Here is a 22,152-nt window from a genome sequence, read left to right on the forward strand (position 1 = left end):
TGTTTCCAAGTTTGATATTTACAGTGGAGCATGCTCAGATTCGCCCCCATTTAGCACCGCTCTAAAAAATACAATTGACAAGTATACTTGTCAAAGGCAGTGAATGAGTTAAGTTTTTTTTTTCCTCAACATGAAAAAGCTGTCCTGCTATTGGTTCAGAGCATTCAAGGGCCAATTGGATATCTTAGATCGGCATGCAGTGAACATGTCACATACCAGTGAATGTTGTGCATGAGCAAGACACAAGATGCTGCATCCAAAATCCTATATTAGCGGAATTAATAGTATCGGCATGTTACTTGTGAGTAGTCACCGATACCGATACCACTGTTTTAATGCAGTATCGGCACCTCTGCCGATACCAGTATCGGTATCGGAACAACACTACTGGCAACCAGTCCAGGGTGTCCCCCGCCTACTGCGCAGAGCCAGCTGAGATAGGTGCCAGCACCCCCCGCGACCCTTATGAGGAATAAGCGGAAATGGATGGATGGATGTCTGTTCTGTATTTATCTTGCCACCAAAGAAGTGGAGGCAAAAATGAAAAGTGTGTGTCAATACAAGTGGACAATAAACAAATAAAATGTGTACTTTGGGAAATTTGCAGTGGTTTGCCTTCATATGAAGAAACTCACCTCCCACATAAAAGCAGTAATCTCCCTGACACACACACATCAAATAGTTAGCTTGCTGCTTTTACACCAAACAACGTTACCTAAAACATTTCTGTACAGATATTAGTTTTAGGATGCTGACATTTTGACCCTGACATTTTGATCCGGTCTCAAAGAAAACTTCTGAAGAAAATGAGGCGGTATTACAGCTATACATTTTTGGTCGTAGGGAACACCTACGGCTTTTTTAAGGGCCGGGTGGGCCGAATAAGTTTGGTCTGGCTCTGACCTTGTGGAGTTGAGCTTTTAAAATGTTGTGTTTTATGGTGAGGCATCAAATTCCACTGCCATGCTCTACCTACAGGCAAGAGGGGGCTATTGAGTAATTTTTGGAATAATAATAGTACATTAAATTTGTATAACCCATACAAAACAATAGTAACAGTGGGTTTGTGAAGTTAAAATTGTATATACACATTTGGAATTACACAGTGGCAAAGATTGGTGACTTTTTAGGTATGCTGAGGCCCCTAAAAAGCTGAATCGTTTTTCGGAAGAATCATAATAAATACAGCAATTCATAAAGGGACCTTCACAGTGCCTGGAGCTCGGGCCCTGATAAGATAACTCATGAGGTAATGAAGGTCAAATAAGCGCAGACATGTTATGAGATGACAGCGAATGGGAAAATGAGGAGAAAGAGGGAAGGGCTCGATGGGCTGCATATCAAACCAATGCAAATCTGTTCCCTCCACTGTAATCACTTTAATATGTGTAGCCGCACACATGCAGGGTGCAAATCCTTATTGCGTATGTGTATCCGGCCAATGAGAAATTATACTGTGGGCATCACAGAGTCCTGATGTGATATTACGGAACCCTGTGAGCCTCAAAAGGGGTCACATTGGGTCGAATGAGTGCCAAAAATGGAGACTAGCTAACACGATTCGGTTTCACAAAATAAAATAAAAACTAAATGCTTAAATGAAAATTAACTGAAACAAAATCTTATATTTACTGTATATTGAATAAAACTAGAATTATAGTGAAAAGGTCCTTCATTTTCATCTTTTCAATTAATGTCATACATGACCTTTCGGGGTTCATTTTAAAGTACCGTATTTTCTGCACACTAAGGCGCACCTAAAAGCCTTCAATTTTTTCAAAAGCTGACCATGCGCCTTATAATCCAGTGTGCCTTATATATGGATCAATATTGAGCCGCAACAGGTCTCGCTGTCAAGACGCTATCGGTGACCCTGCACGATCGGTGACGCGCATGAGCAGAAGATCCCGCCATCTTGGATTGCTAGCTAATACTACTTTACCTCAGAGAAAATAATAAAACAGCTGTTTATTCATTTTGGGAGTGAATGGAGTTGGCGGAAAGCTGGTTTGTAATCTATTAATAAAGTTTAACTAACCTATCTGACTGTTTTATTGACATTCCATTTAGCGCAGCACCATCTAATGGATGCATAACGTAACTCCAGCCTCAACTGTAGCGCCTTACATATGGAAACAGTTTTAAAATATGTCATTCATTGAAGGTGCGGCCTTATAATGTGGTGCGCCTTATAGTGCGGAAAATACGGTATTTACGGAGAAGTAGCAGTTGTTTGAGCAGTAGCAGTTCTTCTTTATTGCACCATAGTTAGACCTTTTTTTTAAACCTTGCTCTCTACAAATGCTCCATATATTAAACAAAACTAAAGCTAATACTAATACTAATACTAAAAATTAAAATTGAACAGTTTTTTTTTTAAATGCAATCTACGTAATAAAAATTAACTATTGTGCCATTAAAAACAAAACATAACAATGAAAACTACCTAAATTTTAAAACCAAAAGTCAAAGTGAACTAAAAAACTGACTATAACAAAAAAATGCAAAACTATTATAAGCCTGCCCTGGACTGGTCACCACTTAATGGCAGGACATATAGAGCCAAACAATCAATCATTAAACAATTTGCAGTGAATTTAGAATGAAACAGAAATGCATGTGGAGAACACATACATTCCACAAAGGAAAGGCCTGAGCTGAAATACAAACTTAGATGAAGGCCTGAGCTGAAATACAAACTTAGATGATTCAAACTTTGAGGCAGACCTGCAAACCTCTCGTCTACGTGCTGCCTTGTGCACACTCCACTCCACCTATTTTCTAGTTTTCTTATCTGGTTCAGGGTTGTGGGTAAGTGGAGCCTATCACATCTCGTTTCAAAGGCAACATTTCCTATTTGGAAAGAGGACAAATCTTAGGAAAGAGGCTACTGCTGTTTTTCATGGACGAGAAGTCGTCGTAACCTAAGTCGAAACCTCCCGTCATCAAGGTTGCTGAGATTGGAGAATGTTCCATCACGCATTGGGTCACGCAAGGAGATCCTCTATCCAATATCCAGGCGGCCTTGCGTGTGAATGGGACGCCACTGATGACGAATCATTTCAATCCCCTGTCCTATGCATGGCAAAATTGTTTCCTTGATGAAATCTGTTCAGTTAAGTGGCACTTTGGGGGTTAACGGGTGCTTGGGGAACTGCTATTATGGTAAGTGTATGTGTGATGAAAAATCCTTAAAGTGAAAATGAGGTCTTGGTAATTATGAGGGGAATAATTGGCTGCCATTTTTAAATAGCTCTGGCCCAATATTTACTGATGATTGGTGGTGAAGTGTCCGTGATTGGCCTCTAGAGGACAAATCCTGCCCAAGACAAGACAAGCGATGCTAATATTTATTGAGTTGATATATTATTGTGCTCTTTATTTGCATCAGGTAACGTTGTTTCTCTCTCTCTCTCTCAACTGTAGAAGGGAGACAAGTCTTAATGTTACAAGAATGAAGCCGTATAGTTTAGAAACAAGTTGTCAAGAGAATAAACAATACATTTCCATGAATAAAGCTGTTATTGAACACAAAGACATAATTCTACAAAAACGTGTTGTTAAAATAAAAGTGTAATGTCCATAGTCATGTTGTGATGACGAAACAGTTGTCCCGCAATTTTAAGAGAAGAGTTGCAATATGTTACACAAATCAAGTTACACGTTGCAATGATATGAAAGTAATGAATGTGTTATCAATGTTTTTCTGAGTGTTTTGACAATAAAAATAAAGTCATCAAAACAATGTGGTCACGAGATTAAAAGTAAAAAAAAACTAGGCGTGTTACAAGAATACATTTTTCACACAAATAGTTGGAATGCGACAGAAAGAGAAAATAAATTAGTACCATAACACAAATAAAAAAAAACTGTTAGATAGATGAAGTTGTAATGTCACAAGAAAAATGTGTAATGCTTTAATAAAGTTTTAATGTGACACAAATAGTCACAGAACGCTATGAACATAATTTGTGCCTTATTGACAAAATATACCCAGCCTAATGTGACAACAATAATGTCATGTAATTTTACAAGGAATAAGCCATAACATCACATTATATTATTGTATATATTTGAATGAATGCAATCATAATGTTAAGAAAAGTCAACATGTTATCAGAGAAAAGTGAAGATTGTTGTTGTGAGAGAAAAAAGCCCCCAAAACATTCTCTTGCTCCCAGTGTTTACAAGACTTAAGTCATAATTTAAGTCAAAATGCTGAAAGACGAAATTGAAGTGTGAAAAGGAATTTAATTCGAATAAAGTAGTACTTTTTCAGAAAAAGTCATTTCGAATGTCAAACGTTAACTGTCTGAGAGCAGCAGCTGTTGTCTCATTCTGGAGACATGCCATATATTCATCAAAATGTATCATTAAATATTGTTAAATGATCAACTGAGCGCCACCTGTTACTTTGCCATAAGATCATCACTCAATGACATGATTGTCTTTGTCGCCATGACCGCTATCTGGGCCCGATTTACTCAGGGTTCGAGGGCGCAACCTTGATTGCTCACATAAGTAGGGCAGAATCTTCGCAGCTCGAAAACCAGCAGTGTTCAGCCATTAACATTGCATCGTCAAAGACAACAAGCCATTTTCAACACTTCAGAATGGTCGATATGTTGTCAAATATAGCAGATTCACATAGGGACTGACCAATAGGATTGATTGGTGAAAATAAATAAAATAAATAAAAAACGAAAAACAAAATTTGAACGCAAAATCATGCAAAACTGATCTTTCTACTTGTGTAAACAGTTTTAAAATGCCAGGAACAAAAATTATTGTGACATTTGGTCTATTCAGCAATGCGATTTTGGAACTTCTGAATGGTCTAAGCCAGTGGTGTCCAAACTACAGCCCGGGGGCAATTTGCGGCCCGCCGACATATCCTAAAAATGCCATTTGACTCAGTTCAAATAAAATAAACAAAACAAAAATATTTGGAGATGGTCAACGTAAGAAGGGAGGGTATCGAAAAACTGGTGCCATTAAAGGTTATTTTAGTTAACTAAAACTAATGAAAAAACTAAAACTAAAATTCAAAAACAATATTGTTACCAAAATAAAATAAAAACGATTTTTTTTTTTTTTTTTTTTTTTTTTTTTTTTTAAACGAAAACTAACTGAAACTACATTTTATGTTTACAAAACTAACTAAAACTAACTGTATCGCAAACATGTCCTTCGTTTTAGTCTTTGGTAATTAATTTAATGCTTATGATTATTATTATTTTTTTAGTTTTTTAATTTGATATAAATAATGACGTTTGAAAGTATGTCACACAGAAGTGATGTCATCTAGCAGCAGCCAATAGAAAAGCACCTTCAGATGACGTTGCGGCCATGGTGTTTTTTAAATATTGCGCACAAGTAATACACATTTAAAACAAAAAAACTAATACTAATACTGAAACTAACAAACTAAACTAAAACTAAGCATTTTTTTGAAGAACTAAACTAATATAAACTAACAAAACCACCCTGAAAACTAATAAAAACTAACTAAAATGAAAAATTCCAAAACTTTCATAACCCTACTGCTATATTACAAATAAATTGGTTTATATACTGTAGCATTTTTCTAAATATGCAAAAGCACAAATAAGTCATTTGTACAATTTTTAGGACTAAACACAATTTCTCTTCATAATATTATGTGGCCCTTGCGTCCTTCTGATTTTCAAATGAAAAAGTTTGGACACCCCTGGTCGAAGCAGCGCTAACTTGAAGACAGTCACAAGAAGGAGTCATGCAACTCAGCGCTTTCTTGCATCTGAGTCATTTCAGTGCACTGTGACAATCGGTCCTGGCCTCTCCTAGAGCAGTTTTTTGGATGCGTTGTCCAATTAAATGTAGGATGGCCCCATACATCCAATGCCCTCCGTTAAATCAAACAAAACATGGCTTTTATGTAGTTGATAGCTTCCCCAAAATTACTGAAGTGATTGATTTCTCTTCCATAACCCAGTCGTGTGTTTGCTTGCTTGCCTCACCCACTAAGACTTCCAATTCCAACTACACACCCAATCTGTTAGCGTGAACACGCAAATTAATAGCCGCTATTTGGAAGTAAATCAGGCCGTTGGTGTGCACTGCAATTCTTCTTCCTCAAAGTCCTCTCCATCAGCGGATCATACGGGGGCCCTCTGTTCACAAAGCCATGGCGTGTCTAACATAAGGACATGACCTTGGTGTCAAACACTGACTGCTGGCCGGCTCTGGTTTTATTTCCCCGCTGATCACTCCCTCGTTCCTCGCCGCTAGCTCCTGTGTTTATTGCCAGGCTACAGCCAATTAGGCCTTCATCGGCCCCCATCCGTCAATCCACCTTTTTCTCCGCCTCACTGTCATCCAGCATCAAATGCAGTGGTATGAGGAGACATGTATTGTTGTGGACGATTGCGTCGTAGCCTAACGGGCATCCTCTAATTTGTGGACAGACTCGTATTTGTTTAATATTAGTGTTGTTCCGATACCGATACTGGTATCGACCGAGGTGCCGATACTGCATTAAAACAGTGGTATCGGTATCGGTGACTACTCACAAGTAACATGCCGATATCATTAATTCCAACGCTAATATAGGATTTTGGATACATTATCTTGTGTCTTGCTGGTGCACGACATTCACTGGTGTGTGACATGTTCACTGCATGCCTAAGATATCCTATTGAATGCTCTGAACCAATGGCAGGGCAGCTTTTTCATGTTGAGGAAAAAAAAAATCTTAAGTATCGGTATGGTATCGGCCAATACTGCAAAGCTGGGTATCGGTATCGGGAGCCAAAAAACGGTATCGGAACAACACTATTTAATATGTTTGCAATTGTGGCTGTAGTTTGCAGTGTTGGGGGACGAGTGGTTAAATGGCTCGACTCGGACTTAAGTCACCAATTTAGGGACTTTGAAATCGCTTGTGTTTTAACCTTTATTTTTTTGATGTATTGATCTGATGGGTCAACAATATTTCAATTACTGTATGACATATTCAATGGCTTCTTGGCATAAAGCCAACCCCATAAATTTACAAAATATATAACAAACTAATGAAATATAAGGATACATTCTACGGAAGCTGACGGGTGTATGAGTAAAACAAAGTCATGCTGAGTTTAAAAAGAGAATATTCAGCTCAATGTTGGTGTACGTATCAGAGATTTACACGCACACACACGCCTGGAGCTTAGACTTGCGATGGGATTCCGAGCATCTTGGGAATAGAACTTCTCTGAGCTTGTCATAACACCTACAGAAGTGCATGTGACTGCCAGGCAAGTTGTTTGGTGTTACTCTACACTGTTTGCATGACTGCTGTGTTTCTTAGAGCCCAACTATGAAAGTCCCACTGGGGGTATTGCGTGTCAACGGGAAAAGGTTCATAAACAAACCAACAAAAAAACATGTCACCCACTCCTCTCCTTTTCCAAAACGTATTTCAATGCAGCACATAATTGCTTGCCACCTCATATCCTTTCATCTGATAAGTAAATCTATATCAGAAAGTCATTTGAGACCTTCCAGCCAGTCTCCCCAGAAGCTGGCTGATGCCCTGACACAGGTAAGGGAGAAGTTACCCCAAAGACACTTTCCGTTTTTCAGCAGCATATATTAAGTCAAGTTTATTTAAATAGCCCTTAATGACAAAAAAAGTCTCAAAGGGCTTCACATGCCCACAGTTAACAAATATTAACAACATCCCTTGATGGAACCACAAGACGACAAGGAAAAACTTTAAGGGAAAAATAAGAAACCCTGAGAAGGGACCACAAATGTGGTAATACCTCTTACAGGGTGACCAGGATGCAATGGATGCCGATTAGTTCCCCTTTTCTTCCTTGTCGATTGATCCATCCATCCATCCATCCATCCATCCATCCATCCATTTCCAAAGGTCCAGCTTGCTCATTCCTTGAAAAACTCGTAAATTGGGGCGATCGTAAATCAATGTCCCACTGGAGTAGAAAGTTCCCCGCAGTAAATCCCAATGATGACCAAACATCAAGTTGCAACTGGAGGTTCAAGATCTCCCCTTAACCAGCCTGAGAGGGAACCAGATGTCAATCCAAGAATTTTATGAAAGTCCAAAACCAACTGTGTCTTAAAAAAAGAAAACCCTCTTGGCAAATATATATATTTAAAAAAAAAACTGCAAATACTGTCACATTTAAAAGGATCCAAAGACACCAAGAGGCAATTTGTCAGTTTCAATCAGCGTCTAACATCTTCTGTCCTGTGGTCAACCAGAGTCAAGACTTGCTGGTCAGTGTGAGTGTTAGTGACTGATGCGACCTTCCAGCTACGACAAATTGCTAACATGAATCGGTTGGCGGAAGAAGTCGGTGGACGCTCAAACACACAAGTTCAACGAGGGAAGCAGAAGTCATCCAAAAATGTTTTACACAGGAAGGGACGCTCAGAGAGAGTTGAAACACTATCACCATTAGCTGGAAGAAGAGAAAGCCCATCTCGCACCTGTTAAACAATGTCAACGTTTGTCCAATAGGAACATCTGCTATGAGACACACAACACCATCAATGACAAAATGTAAAGACATTTTTGGGCTTTTGACAATTAGAAAATCAGCCTTGTGGAATATTTCATGGCCAATGGATACATTTACAGTTTGTAACATATAGGCTTTGACTGTTTTGAAAAAGCAACTGTGTGAACCACTATATTAAACTGCCAGTGGCCACATGTCTATGTAAACATTTACCGTATTTTCACGACTATAAGGCGCACCAAAAAGCCTTCAAGTTTTTGAAAAGCTGACCATGCGCCTTATAATCAGGTGCGCCTTATATATGGATCAATATTGAGCCGCAACAGGTCTCGCTGTCAAGACGCTATTGGTGACTCTGCACGATCGGTGACGCGCATGCGCAGAAGGTCCCGCCATATTGGATCGCTAGCTAATACTAATACTTTACCTCAGAGAAAATAATAAAACAGCTGTTTATTCATTTTGGGAGTGAATGGAGTTGTCAGAAAGCTGGTTTGTAATCTATTAATAAAGTTTGACTGACCTATCTGACTGTTTTGTTGACATTCCCTTTAGCGCAGCACCATCTAATGGATGCATAACGTAACCCCAGCCGCTACTGTCGCGCCTTATATATGGAAAAAGTTTTAAAACATGTCATTCTTTGAAGGTGCGCCTTATAGGGTGGAAAATACGGTACTTCTGTTTGTTATGACAGTTTTATTGTACCACTGGCTAAATTTAGTTCAAGCTTTTGTGTATGATGACGTCATCAATATCAAACACTACACTGCCAGTGTCTACCAGGTTTTGCTTTTTGATTAACAGAGTACGATAAATAAATTGTGAAGGGAAAGAAGGACTTAGTAGGGCATCATACAAAACAACCTTGTCTGTGGATCTCACTTTGCTTTATTCATCCTTCCCTCCTTCCTCTCTTTAGTTTTTCCTCTGGTCACTTGAGATCTCCTTAATTTGTTGGAATTTAGAGGTTTCTGGGGTTGGCGTAAGACTCTGGTTTTGTAACCACGCAGGAGGTGTTTGGTTGGTGCTGGATTTCACTTTGATGGACTGGATGTACTGGTTTCTGTGGCTCACACTCTGCCTCATCGATCCTTCCCTCCTTCCTCTCTTAAGTTTTTCCTCTGGTCTCTTGAGATCTCTTTAATTTGTTGGAATTTAGAGGATTCTGGGGTTGGCGTCAGACTTTGATTTTGTAACCATGGGGAAGGCAGGAAGTGTTTGGTTGGTGCTGGATTTCACTTTGATTTATCTTTCTTTTCTTTTCTGACCTTTTCTCTGGTCTCCTGACCGTTTGAACCTCACGACTCTGGCGAGACTCTGAAGTATCTGGTTAAGGTGAAGGGTAATGGGATTTTTATTAGGTTTGAGGTGAATTAATAAGTATAAATGTAAACGTATTTGCACGCACGCGCACGCACACCCCCACGCGCACACCCCCTATACACGAACGCACACACACGCACACCAAATGAACCAAATGAACAATTATGAGCTCTCTCAGCAAAAAAAAAAAAAAAAAAAAAAACCTTTATCCATTAGGCAGTAAAACGTACACTTCTGTCCACTAGCAAAGGCATCTATGTAAACCACAAGATGACCAATGGTTTAATTTAAAGTCATGGATCTGCACATCTGGAGAATTTCATAAGCCCTTTTGGTCCATGACCATCTATAAAATTCACACAATTCAACAACTGTAGGAGCATGGCCACATGTTGTAGGGAGCGCATACGGGCACAACTGAGCTACTTTATCAGTAGTCTTTAGGATGTGATGTCATTTTTTTTTTTTATCTTGAAGCCAGTCCTCATTAGGTTTTCATTGATTTTGGAAATGTAATCAATAAAGTTGTCCAATGGGAAATTTCATTCATTGAGGAAACTTTTCATTGCCTCGTTAGTGCACTCGTGTTGTCCCTAACCTTGCTTTACTTTAATGCATGCGTCGTTCACACCATTCGCTGCCTTCTTCTTCGCCTTCCTAACTCATCCATCCTTCCTCTCTCCAATCTTGCACCGAACCTAACAGTTAGTGGGCAGACCTCCTGAATAAAGATACATGCAAATCTAGCTAATACCTAACAGGCTGAAACACACCAACAGAATGGGGATATTTTTCTGTCGCCATCATTTATTTTATTTTTTTGCATATGTTCACCCCACTGGCGTTGCCCCTCCTGCTGTACTTAATGTCATCTCTGACTGTGTCTCTGTCTTTAGTAAAGCCCTGTATCACTTGCTCTCTCTCTCTCTCATGTTTTGTTTGTTTTGTGCGTGACTCTCACTTTCCACTTTCCTGCAGGACTTTTTTTTTTTTTTTTTTTTTTTTTTTAAACATAATTGGAATAATCAGTTCCACTTGCATTTGTCCCTCATGTGATCTCCATAAAAACCACTAAGAGCACAAATTTGCCCTTTAGAGTTACCAGCCACAACCCCAAACACCCTCACTTTGTTGTTCAATGCCGAAGGCTGCTGTACTTAAAAAGTCTGCATTAATTTAACACTGTATAATAATTATTTTTCCTGTAAGCAATTGTGGTGTATTTCACGTTAATAATAAAACATGATTTGCCCTTTAAGTTTCTTGTTGTCGGAAAAAAACAAAAACAAAACAAAACTATTGTAGTTTTAACTCCCTCAGCACAAAATTGATGAAGAGGCAGATATTGATTTGTTTCCCCTCATAAACAAGCAACACTCCACTTGTATACCTCTTAAAATGACTAAATCTAAATCACAGGAAAGTCAACGATGTGAAACACGGCATTACTGGCTGCGAAATGTGAGAAAACATTTTTCAGTTATATGAAACAATACACTACTATTTGTTCAATGTAAGTATAATGTATTCATTTGTTTGCAGGGGAAATTGAGCTCTATGAAACACAACACAGCCAATGGTTATATTAACTGGTAAGTCAAATTTTAAATGTGTACCCATAAGGAAATTTGGGTATGTGAAATTATAATTATAATTATTTGTCATTCTTCAAGTCCTTTGTTTTTGTTTTGTGTACACTGAAGACATTTGGGTTTTAAACCAAAAGATAACTGAGATGAAAGTTCAGAATTCCAGTTTTTATTTTTTGGTATTTACATTTAGATGTACTCAGAACAGATAACGTTTTGTTTGAAACGACTCACTTTTCCAGTTAGTAAAAGTATTGGAATGGTCATAATTAGATTAACTTAAAGTGAACATTTAATATCTGGTGGCCTCACCCTTACTTGCAATAACTGCATCAAACATGCAAGACATTGACTTCACCAAATGGTCGCATTTATTCCAGGCTTTTACTACAGCCTTTTTCAGTTCCTGTTTCTTTCTGCGTGTTTCGCCAAAAATGTACCATATTTTCACGACTATAAGGCGCACCAAAAAGCCTTCAATTTTTTCAAAAGCTGACCATGCGCCTTATAATCCAGTGCGCCTTATATATGGATCACTATTGAGCCGCAACAGGTCTCACTGTCAAGACGCTATCGGTGACCCTGCACGATCGGTGACGCGCATGTGGAGAAGATCCCGCCATCTTGGATCGCTAGCTAATACTAATTACTTTACCCCATAGAAAATAATAAAACAGCTGTTTATTCATTTTGGGAGTGAATGGAATTGTCAGAAAGCTGGTTTGTAATCTATTAATAAAGTTTGACTGACCTAGCTGACTGTTTTGTTGACGTTGCCTTTAGCGCAGCACCATCTAATGGATGCATCATGTAACCACAGCCTCTACTGTAACGCCTTATATATGGTAACAATTTTAAAATATGTCATTTATTGAAGGTGCGCCTTATAGTGCAGTGGAAAATATGGTATGTAACACATTTAGATGTAAATATCATGAACTAAAACCTGGAATTCTGAATTTTTTCTCATATTCATCTTTTTATAAAACACATTCTTGGACACACCTCTACTTCATGTAGAAAATGAAACATTTGCTGTACATTTATGTTTGCTTCAATAGAGCCACAATAATATCAAATGAAGATTTATCTCCTCACATGAGCTGGAATAATTAGAATTAAATCTGAATATTCCTGATGCTAAAACCCATTGTGGCAAGGATCCATGGGTTCCAATTTCCCTGTCTCAGATGTATAGGCTCACTTTTATACATCTCTGGAGGAAATGCGCTTTCGCTCTTATTTTATGAAAATGAATGGAGCCGTTTTGTGTGTCACAGCATCTTCACCGCGGAGGGGAAAAAACAAATCTGTCAACAGCAATTTGGCCGAAGCTCCTCCGTGTATGCATGTGTGTAGAGTGGTAGTAGCCCTCTGTGTTGCCTACTGACAGTCATGCGGTAAGACGCTAATTGCCACGCACAGCCAAAGGGTTAGCTTAGCATTTCCGAACAAGCCAGGAGATTTGTACATCCGTCGGGTTGTGTGTGTTTCTTTGCATTCGTTTCACGCGAAGCCGACACATTAAAACAACATCCTTCAATCCTTCAGCACTCCTAATGCCTCTCACGGTATGACTCAACATATCCGGGGTCTCGAGGGTGCCACATGCTCTCATGCCTCTACATTACAGTACAGTAGTTTCTTGGGAGCAGAGTACAGATGATAATTGAAGGTGACCCCAATTAAAAACAGTGCAATTTTGCGGGTCACTGATTCTTTTTTTTTTTTTCCCCCAAATGATGGCGAATGTTTGTTAGAAGGAATGTTATGGCTCTATTACCACCTGAGGTCTTTCTTCGAATGGCTTGTTAAAAAAAAAAAAAAAAAAAAAAAAAAAAAAAACTATATTAACTCATTTTATCCCAATAACATATAAATACGTTTTTTATGTTCTAAGTGTCCCAAAGACGTATTTATACTTTTTTATTTATTTTTTTTTAATTTTTTTTATGCTAGAGCATACAGAAGGCTTTGATGCAGCCTCTCAACTGCAAAGAACGGTTGCAGAAATGGTAGTTATTAGACAAACGACCAGCAGGTGGCAGCAGAGCAAAGGAGATGAACCAGGGCCATGTAGAAAAAAAGCTCAATTACTTTACAATTTTAAATAGATTTGTGAAAACTGATGAAACTTAGCTCTCTTCTAAATGCTAATTGCTGCAAAACGGAAACAGATAGAAACATACTTTTTTTTCCTGATGAAAGAAGAGATTTTGTTCTTTCTTTTGATAGGTTTCATGCTTTTATAGCAATAGAACACAATATTCTGTGGGCTTTGCAAAATCAGTCAAAATCCAGTAAAACAGCCGGGAGCGAACGGGACTATTTCTGTGAAAATGGCTGGTAGTGAATGAGTTAAGCACTAAAAAGACACTTTTTTGGGTATTTGTCTAAATGAACTACAAAACTACTAATTGCAAGTGAAAAATTAATTATTGTCTATTAGGAAAATCAGCGATGTGAACCACTACACCTAAAGTTGTTAAATGGAAGTTACATTGACTAATTTGTCCACTTGTAAGTACAATTCAGGCTTGTGTCCAATGGGAAAGTCAATTACATGAATACTATGCAACACTACGTGTTTAATGTAAACAAAATGTACTTCGGTAATTTCTCAAACAGAAAAGTCTGATTTATGTGAACTACCAATGACAAGCTATAAGTGCTATTCGAGATTTAAGTCAAACACACACTTTTGTCCACTAGGAAAGTCAGCTTCAGAAACATCTACATCAGGGATGGGCAACTGGGAAATTAGAAACATATTTTCTCTACTACATTCCACTCTCAAATACTCGTGGTTCAGCACCTAAATATTCACTTATTTGTGGATTTTTCAGGATTTTTTTCAAACATATATATTTTCATACATATATTTTTTACATTTATTTCAGTTTTATTTTATTTTTTAGGTGGGGGTCAAACCCCCATTTTCCATGGAATATGAATACTGAGGGTTTATTAGTATCATAGTATCGTGTCAAACATTTCCATCTGAGTGAATCATCCATCGTTGTTATACAGTATGCACGTATACAGATCTTCCTCCACTCCTTAATTTGAATATTTTTTTTCCCTCTCATCTCCTCTGTCTCCACCTTTTTCTTACCTTCTCGGCGACAACTTATATACATCAAATGTATAAACGCGACGCCATTTTTGCCCCTTCTCGGAAGTCATTTAAGATGTCACGGATATCTAACGAAGCAATTACACATGGAGGGACTTGTCCCCTGCCTCGGCCGTAGCTGTGCGCAGACGAATGCACAGGCCGCCACGTATAGCCGCTGAAGCTAATGGAGCGGAAAGCCAATTCTAGCTCAGCGTGCTGGTGATAATTATGACCGATCTCAGACGTCGCCTGCCATTATTGCCGCCACTTGACAAGTATATGCACGAGAGTGAAGTATGACGGGAATGAATGTCAGAAGACATGTTAGGGCGCTGAATGATTGACAGGATGGAAAGAGGATAGATGACAATGAGAGAAGAGGACAAGAGAGGTCCTCGAGAGAACCTGGAATATGTCAGACAACCACAATGGGTCTCACAAAACTTGACTTTTAGACTTAAGTGGATTTTATTATATTTTCTATTTGGAGCATGACCAGCAGTTTCTCAATTTCTGGAGTACAATCCGTCAATAGACCTCAGCGTACTTCACTGGATTTCACTTTAAGTCAACAAATTTAACTGGACCACTACGCAACCACTAGTTAATTTGAAATAGATTTTTATTGTCCTATAGTAAAGTCGGATTGGCAAAATAATACATCAGGGGTGCCCAAGTCCGGTCCTTGAGAGCCCCTATCCAGTGTTTTAGATGTTTCGCTCCTTCAACACACCTTATTCATGAACAGGATCATTATCAGGGTTCTGCAAATCTCACTGACAAGCGGATCATTTGATTCATGGAAAACAGGCTGGACTTGGGCACCTTCGGACTACATTGACAATTACATGTGTTGCTGCTATGTGAAAAACATGTCAGTTTTTTGTTGTTGTTTTTTTTTTAAATATTTAGTTTCATCCTAAAAACATATAGATGTTAAAAAAAATACATTAAAAAAAAGGTGTTTTTCCATGTAACAGCAAATTGACACTTTTGACCACTTGGAAAGTCAGCTATGGAAAACATAAGTAAATGGCTATGACATTAAAATATAACATACACAACAGGAAACAGGAAAGTTAGCTTAACTGAAGCTAAATACAGGCATTGGGAAAGTCATCTATGTGAACCGTGAAACTACAAAATACCAGTGGCGAAATTTGAATCAAATTTACACTTTTGTCCACGTGGAAATTCACCTTTGGGAACCACGACACAACTCGCTAAATGTAAGTAAAATGTTCGCCTTTTTCCATTTTGAACTACAAAACGACAAATTGTTAAATTGAAATCAAATCAACACTTTTGTACTTTTTACAGTGAAGATATGGTTAACTGCTATATGCTAGTGATCAAATGATAGTATATGTGAGTTATGTGTTCATGTTACTTCAAATTACCGCTGTAAACGATAATTCAGAATTAGTCAATGCATTATAAATATAGCCTAACTCGAAACGACGAGATGTGAATTAAAGCTCAGGTTAAGCAGTATCCTGAGAATTAATAGCCATAATTAAAGTGTATGCGTGTCTGTACAGCAATGTGCACAAATGCATTAGCATATCATAAATGCAAGCTGCCCACGCAGACCCTTTATATATCAACATCTCGGTGCTTGCAGCCTGCTGTCCATAATTCAAAAAGCGCTAATGCTGCGAGCCCAGTGTGCAAAAATGCTTGAGGATGCAGCCATTGTTAATATTTTTACAAGACAACCATCATTACTCAGCATGCGGCCGTGAGTAGAATGGGAATAAATTTGGCCACATGCGGCGGCGGAGAAGAGCGATGAAATTGATCACCGAGTCAGAAAAGTAAAGCACTCTAAAAGCTGCTGGAGTTAAAAAAAATAAAAAAATAAGAATAATAAAAAAAAATGCTTTAAGAGCACAGTTGGGTGATGATACAATCATTTTTGGCCTTGTTCTGCATTCATAAACAAACAAAAGCACAATTAGCCAACAAACAGACAACTTAAGTCATATTTTTGCTGCTGGGTGACCCAAATTGGTCAATGGAGCAAAACAAAAACCTATACACAATTACCGTATTTTCCGCACTATAGGGCGCACCGCATTATAAGCCGCACCTCCAACGAGTGACATATTTTAAAACTTTTCCCATATATAAGGCGCTACAGTAGAGGCTGGGGTTACGTTATGCATCCATTAGATGGTGCTGCGCTAAAGGGAATGTCAACAAAACAGTTAGATAGGTCAGTCAAACTTTATTAATTGATTATAAACCAGCTTTCTGACAACTCCATTCACTCCCAAAATGAATAAAGAGCTGTTTTATTATTTTCTCTGAGGTAAAGTATTAGTATTAGCTAGCGATCCAAGATGGCGGGATCTTCTGCGCGCGTGCGTCATCAATCGTGCAGGGTCACCGATAGCATCTTGACAGCGAGACCTGTTGCGGCTCATATTGACCCATATATAAGGCGCAGGGTCAGCTTTTGAAAAAATTGAAGGCTTTTAGGTGTGCCTTATAGTGCGGAAAATACGGTAATTGTTTTTAAATTGTATCATACAGCAGTTAAAAGGGGACATTATGGAAACTTGACTTTTCAGTTCCTGCCCACCTCCTCAAGTATATCAAGCAACCAAGTAAACCGTTTATCTACCTTTTTTTTTCTTCTCAAATTATGGCTATGAGGCATTCCATTCTAATACTGATGAATTATGTTGTCACAATTTGGCTAATTTACATAATTACCATTTTCATGCCAGGTTTTCCTCCATAGATACTGCCAAGCTCTGAAAGGTGGGTGCACTGCACTGTCTGAGATACGATTGTGTCATTTGGCACTGATCTAAGGAGAGCTATACTGTATTGCGTTTTGTTGGATGCGCAACATATCTCGTTGACTACTAGCCCAGTTAAAATTGATCTTTGACGTCTATGGCCATCATTGGCAGTGAATGACTTAAGCTTCTTCTGATAAGCATATAATTGATTACTTGTGGAAGTTGATGGGTTAGGGGTGGGGTTGAAAAGTGAAAACACAATTGATGTCATTGACTCCGACCGTATGTGTCACCATTCGCAAACTTTTTTTTTTTTTTTCGATTGGGGTCACAAGGTGAAGCCATATAGCTCTGCCACTAGTCATCAATTCATATTCGACAATTCAGCAAGACAAAAATAGGGTATGTAAAGTGTCCCACAAATATTGACAATTTAGTGACAAAAACACACTAGACCTTAGAACAGTTAAAAGCAGGTCTAAGTTGTGGTGCAGGTGGTGTAATGCGAGTTTGGTGCATTAGACTTTACACAATCTATCCATCCATTTTCCGAACCACTTATTAAAAATTTACAGTGACTAATGAACCGGACACATGTTTTTCTCAATGGAGAGGAAGTAGCCGGAGTATCCAGAGAAAACGAGCAAATCTTGACCCAGATTAAAATCATGAACCTCAAAATTATGAAGCAGATGCGCCAACCACTCGCCCACCATGCTCGTAACAGATTTTTTTTGGCCCCTGAGATTCCATGGTACTTCACTCAGTTTAGCCTTTTATGCATGAAGAGAAACTCTTAATTAGAGCTACGTATAATAAAATGTTACACACTGTGTATGAACTGCTTTTCTGAGGATGCGGCATCATTAGGCAACACTCTCGTTCGCACTAAGAGGCTGTTAACGTAGAAACGTTCTTAAAGAAATATTTACTTGACTTGCTTCCATGCATACGTTTCATGTTATTAAAGAATAGTATTAACAAAAGGGAATGATTACCACAGTGGTAATTAAGAAATTTCATTAGGCGAGTTGGGCTTAATGTAATAATGCTGTGATGTAAAGATTAATTTTCGCCTCTGAAGATATGCTGCACGCACACCAACTTCCCTTATCTCCACACAGCTAAGCTGGAACGGAGGATGGAACTACAGTATGTGTGTGTGCACTGTACGAATCGGTCCACCCGCCCTCTCCCTCCATCTCAGTCTCAGAGTCAGCAAAGGCTTGTTTCTCAGATGTTTTCAAAAGATTATCAAGAGCGATTATTCTGTGATTTGGGGTGTTTTAAGAGTGATTTTTCCAGGAAGAGACTGCCATTTGATGGTGTGTGTATATATATATATATGTATTAGGGCTGGGAATTTGACTGTCTCACGATTCGATTCGATTACGATTTTTGGGTCTACGATTCAATTCAGAATCGATTCAAAATTATTTGATTGACAAATGATTTCTGCTTCAATTTACAGATATGCACAACATTGTCATGATCTACTCCAGTCTGCTTTGCAAGACAAAATGACAAATATAGACATTAAAGTGTCTTTTTTTTTTTTTTTTTTTTTAACATTTATTAATTTTGTATTGTGTCTTTTTTCCACAAAAACAGCATGTGGGCTACAACTGCCTTTCCCCCTTCTTCTTCATTTCTAATTTAAATAAAATTGATTTTTTAATATTAATATCGATTCGATTCAATTAATAAATGAGAATCTCGATTCTTTTTTGAATCGATTTTTTTTTGGCACACTCCAAATATATATATATATATATATATATATATATATATATATATATATATATATATATATATATATATATATATATATATATATATATATATATACGCACCAACTGTCAATCTCTTGACATTGGGCATTGACAGGTAACCAAACATAATTAACATTCAACAAAAAACAACTACATAATAATAATACTCTAATGCGCTCCGTATGCCCCATAAAAAGCAGCACAATCTTAAAGTGGGCCACATAAAAGGAGGCAGCGCTGCACTGGCTGAATACAAAATAAGACTAAAAGCAGGCAGGTAAATGAGGACTTATGTAAATCCACTCATGCTGTTTGTACAGACATGATTCGTGGTTTGTTGGCTTACCCTGCTGACTCCTCGCCCACGGTCCTCGCCGTAGTTTGTGCCCAGGATTTCGAAGAAGATGTTGGGGTTGGTGCCGTTGTCGGTGAACTCCAGGAAGCTGGTGAGGCCACTCACGCCAAACTGCAACCGCAAAACACATGATTTATTTATTTATTTACTTACAGTTGACCAACAAGACCTCACGTCATCGAGACTTAACTTTGCATGCAAACCAAGGGATGTTACCAAATGAATAATTCATACAGGAAGGTACATAATGTAAGGCCATTGTTCTGCAATTGTACTGCATCATAATGTATTATTCAGCTATTCATTTTCCTATTCATTCATTTTCATACTACCTATCTTCATTGTGAAGTGGCTTTGTTTGTACCATACTATATTGTATCATTCCATAATATTGTGCATCTGATGTTTATATAAAATATACTGTTATTGATAATACTCTACATATTATATTGTATAATACATGTTTTTGCTTATGTTTAGTCTTTCAAAATGTATTGTATCACATTGTTTTTGTTTTTTAATATATCATGTTGCTCTACGTTATATCGTACCGTTTTGTGTTGTACCATACTGGATTGTATCAGTATCATATTGTACTATATTGACATTGTATCATATTACAGATCAATAAAAATATAAAAGCAATACTTTTGTTTTTGCTCCCATTTTATGAGATGAACTCAAAGATAAAAAATTTCTTCCACATACGCAATACAGTATCAACATTTCTTACAAGTATTGTTCACAAACCAGTCTAAATCTGTGATAGTGAGCACTTCTCCTTTGCCGAGATAATCCATCCCACCTCACGTGTGACTATCACAGATTTAGACTGGTTCGTGAATAATATTTGAGAGAAATTGTGATAGTATTTAGGTGGATACAAAAAAAAGTGTTGTGTTTATATTTTTGTTGAGTATTTAGGATATCATACGTTTTGGTAAATGTACTGTATTATTGTTGTATATTGTGATCACATTTTGCCAGGTAGTATGCAAGTTTAGAACGGTAGCTCGCCATCACGAGCAATAAACGGTGCAAAGGTGAACAGTCCGTTTATATCTAGGAGAGCTCAAAAACATACAACAGTGCAGTTTAATAACTTTGTGGTGATGCAATCTAAGAGCTTTCTACAGCTCCTCCACCCTCTTGTACCATTACACTCTCCATATTTCACTGCACCAAGTCATAAATTGCATCATAATGGCCAGAAAGGAGCTTGTAACGAGCGGAGACAGATCAGACCATTACAACCATTCAAAGTGCCGGCCTCTCCTTTAAGACGGATCGCAGCAAAGTGGAAATGTTGGTGAAGACAACCTTACTCTCCTATTAAAAAGTCAACATGTCATCTTCCATCAGCCAACAGCATCAACTTCAGCAGGTTTCAATTCAAAAGGTATGATGCAAGACACAGTGTGGATTACTTGTGGAATCAATTGAAAGGCAACAAACAAAAGGATAGTTTTGCTCCTGTAGTGGCGATTTTGACCAAGTTGTACTCAAGTTGGAATGAGTTGTAGTTTGTCACTAATCTTCACTAAGGTGTTAGAGTCCTAATTGTAGTGAAAATTTGTATGTAAACACTTCGAGACATGACACAAAAAATAACAGTAAGTATGTTGGTAAATGAGTTACCGTATTTTCCGCACTATAAGGCGCACCGCATTATAATGCGCACCTTCAATGAATGACATATTTTAAAACCTTTTCCATATATAAGACGCTACAGTCTGGGGTTACGTTATGCATCTATTAGATGGTGCTGCGCTAAAGGGAATGTCAACAAAAACAGTCAGATAGGTCAGTCAAACTTACAAAATTACAAACCAGCTTTCTGACAACTGCAAAATGAATAAACAGCTGTTTTATTATTTTCTCTGAGGTAAAGTGTTAGTATTAGCTAGCGATCTAAGATGGCGGGATCTTCTGCGCATGTGTGTCACCGATCGTGCAGGGTCACCGATAGCGTGTTGACAGCGAGACCTGTTGCGGCTAAAGATTGATCCATATATAAGGCGCACTGGATTATAAGACGCATGGTCAGCTTTTGAAAAAATTTAAGGCTTTTCGGTGCGCCTTATAGTGCGGAAAATACGGTAATTTTTGTTATGGTTAACTATTTTAGCTAATTGCTGTAAATGAGACTTTAACACCCAAAAAAGGTGTGCAGTGTATTTAATAGACATGTAACAACAACAACAACAACAACAAAACATTATAGCTGGCAAATTTCTCGTAAACAACACATGTTCACATCCAAGTTCCTATTTTGACTTATCTCTTGTGTATTATTAATATTTTTAACGCTTGATAAATCCCTTTGCGATACATATTTCAGAGTTATATTGCTCATTAAAATTACAAACTTTTGGAAGGATTTTTTTTTCTTTCTTTCTTGGCTCAGGCGCTGTAGTTGAAACCGCAAGATTCAGTCTTTGAGAACATTGCTCCAACGCAGTAGAATTCCCTCCCGGGATGAATTCTGACACGAGCAGATTCCGAATAGTTTGGCAAGTTACCCTCTTCACAACCTGTACAGATCCCATTGTTGTTTAATTCCCAAAGTACATCATCTCCCAATGAAAGTTTCACTCGACTTTACATCGTGGAAGATACAATTCAATTACCAGGGTTTTCAGCACTTCCTGAACAGTTCACTTTTGCTTGACAGGAGGCCTTTACTTATCCTGCACCCTTTTAGTTATTTGTCTCAACTTTTTTTTTTT

General features: G+C 38.0%; 1 protein-coding gene across 8 annotated transcripts in view; it reads right to left on the minus strand.

Moving 5' to 3' along the window:
• Window positions 1–22,152, minus strand: part of grid2 (glutamate receptor, ionotropic, delta 2) — a 475,459-nt gene that overhangs the window by 124,858 nt on the left and 328,449 nt on the right. For all 8 annotated transcript variants that reach the window (XR_013283658.1, XR_013283660.1, XR_013283659.1 and 5 more), the window contains one exon: window positions 19,415–19,534. Coding sequence is in view for 5 of the 8 variants with exons in the window: in XM_077522426.1 (XP_077378552.1) it covers window positions 19,415–19,534 (120 nt within the window). In the remaining 3 variants the exon portion in view is untranslated. The remainder of the gene's footprint in view (window positions 1–19,414; window positions 19,535–22,152) is intronic.

This window comes from Festucalex cinctus, chromosome 5, assembly GCF_051991245.1.
Source record: "Festucalex cinctus isolate MCC-2025b chromosome 5, RoL_Fcin_1.0, whole genome shotgun sequence".
NCBI lineage: Eukaryota > Metazoa > Chordata > Actinopteri > Syngnathiformes > Syngnathidae > Festucalex > Festucalex cinctus.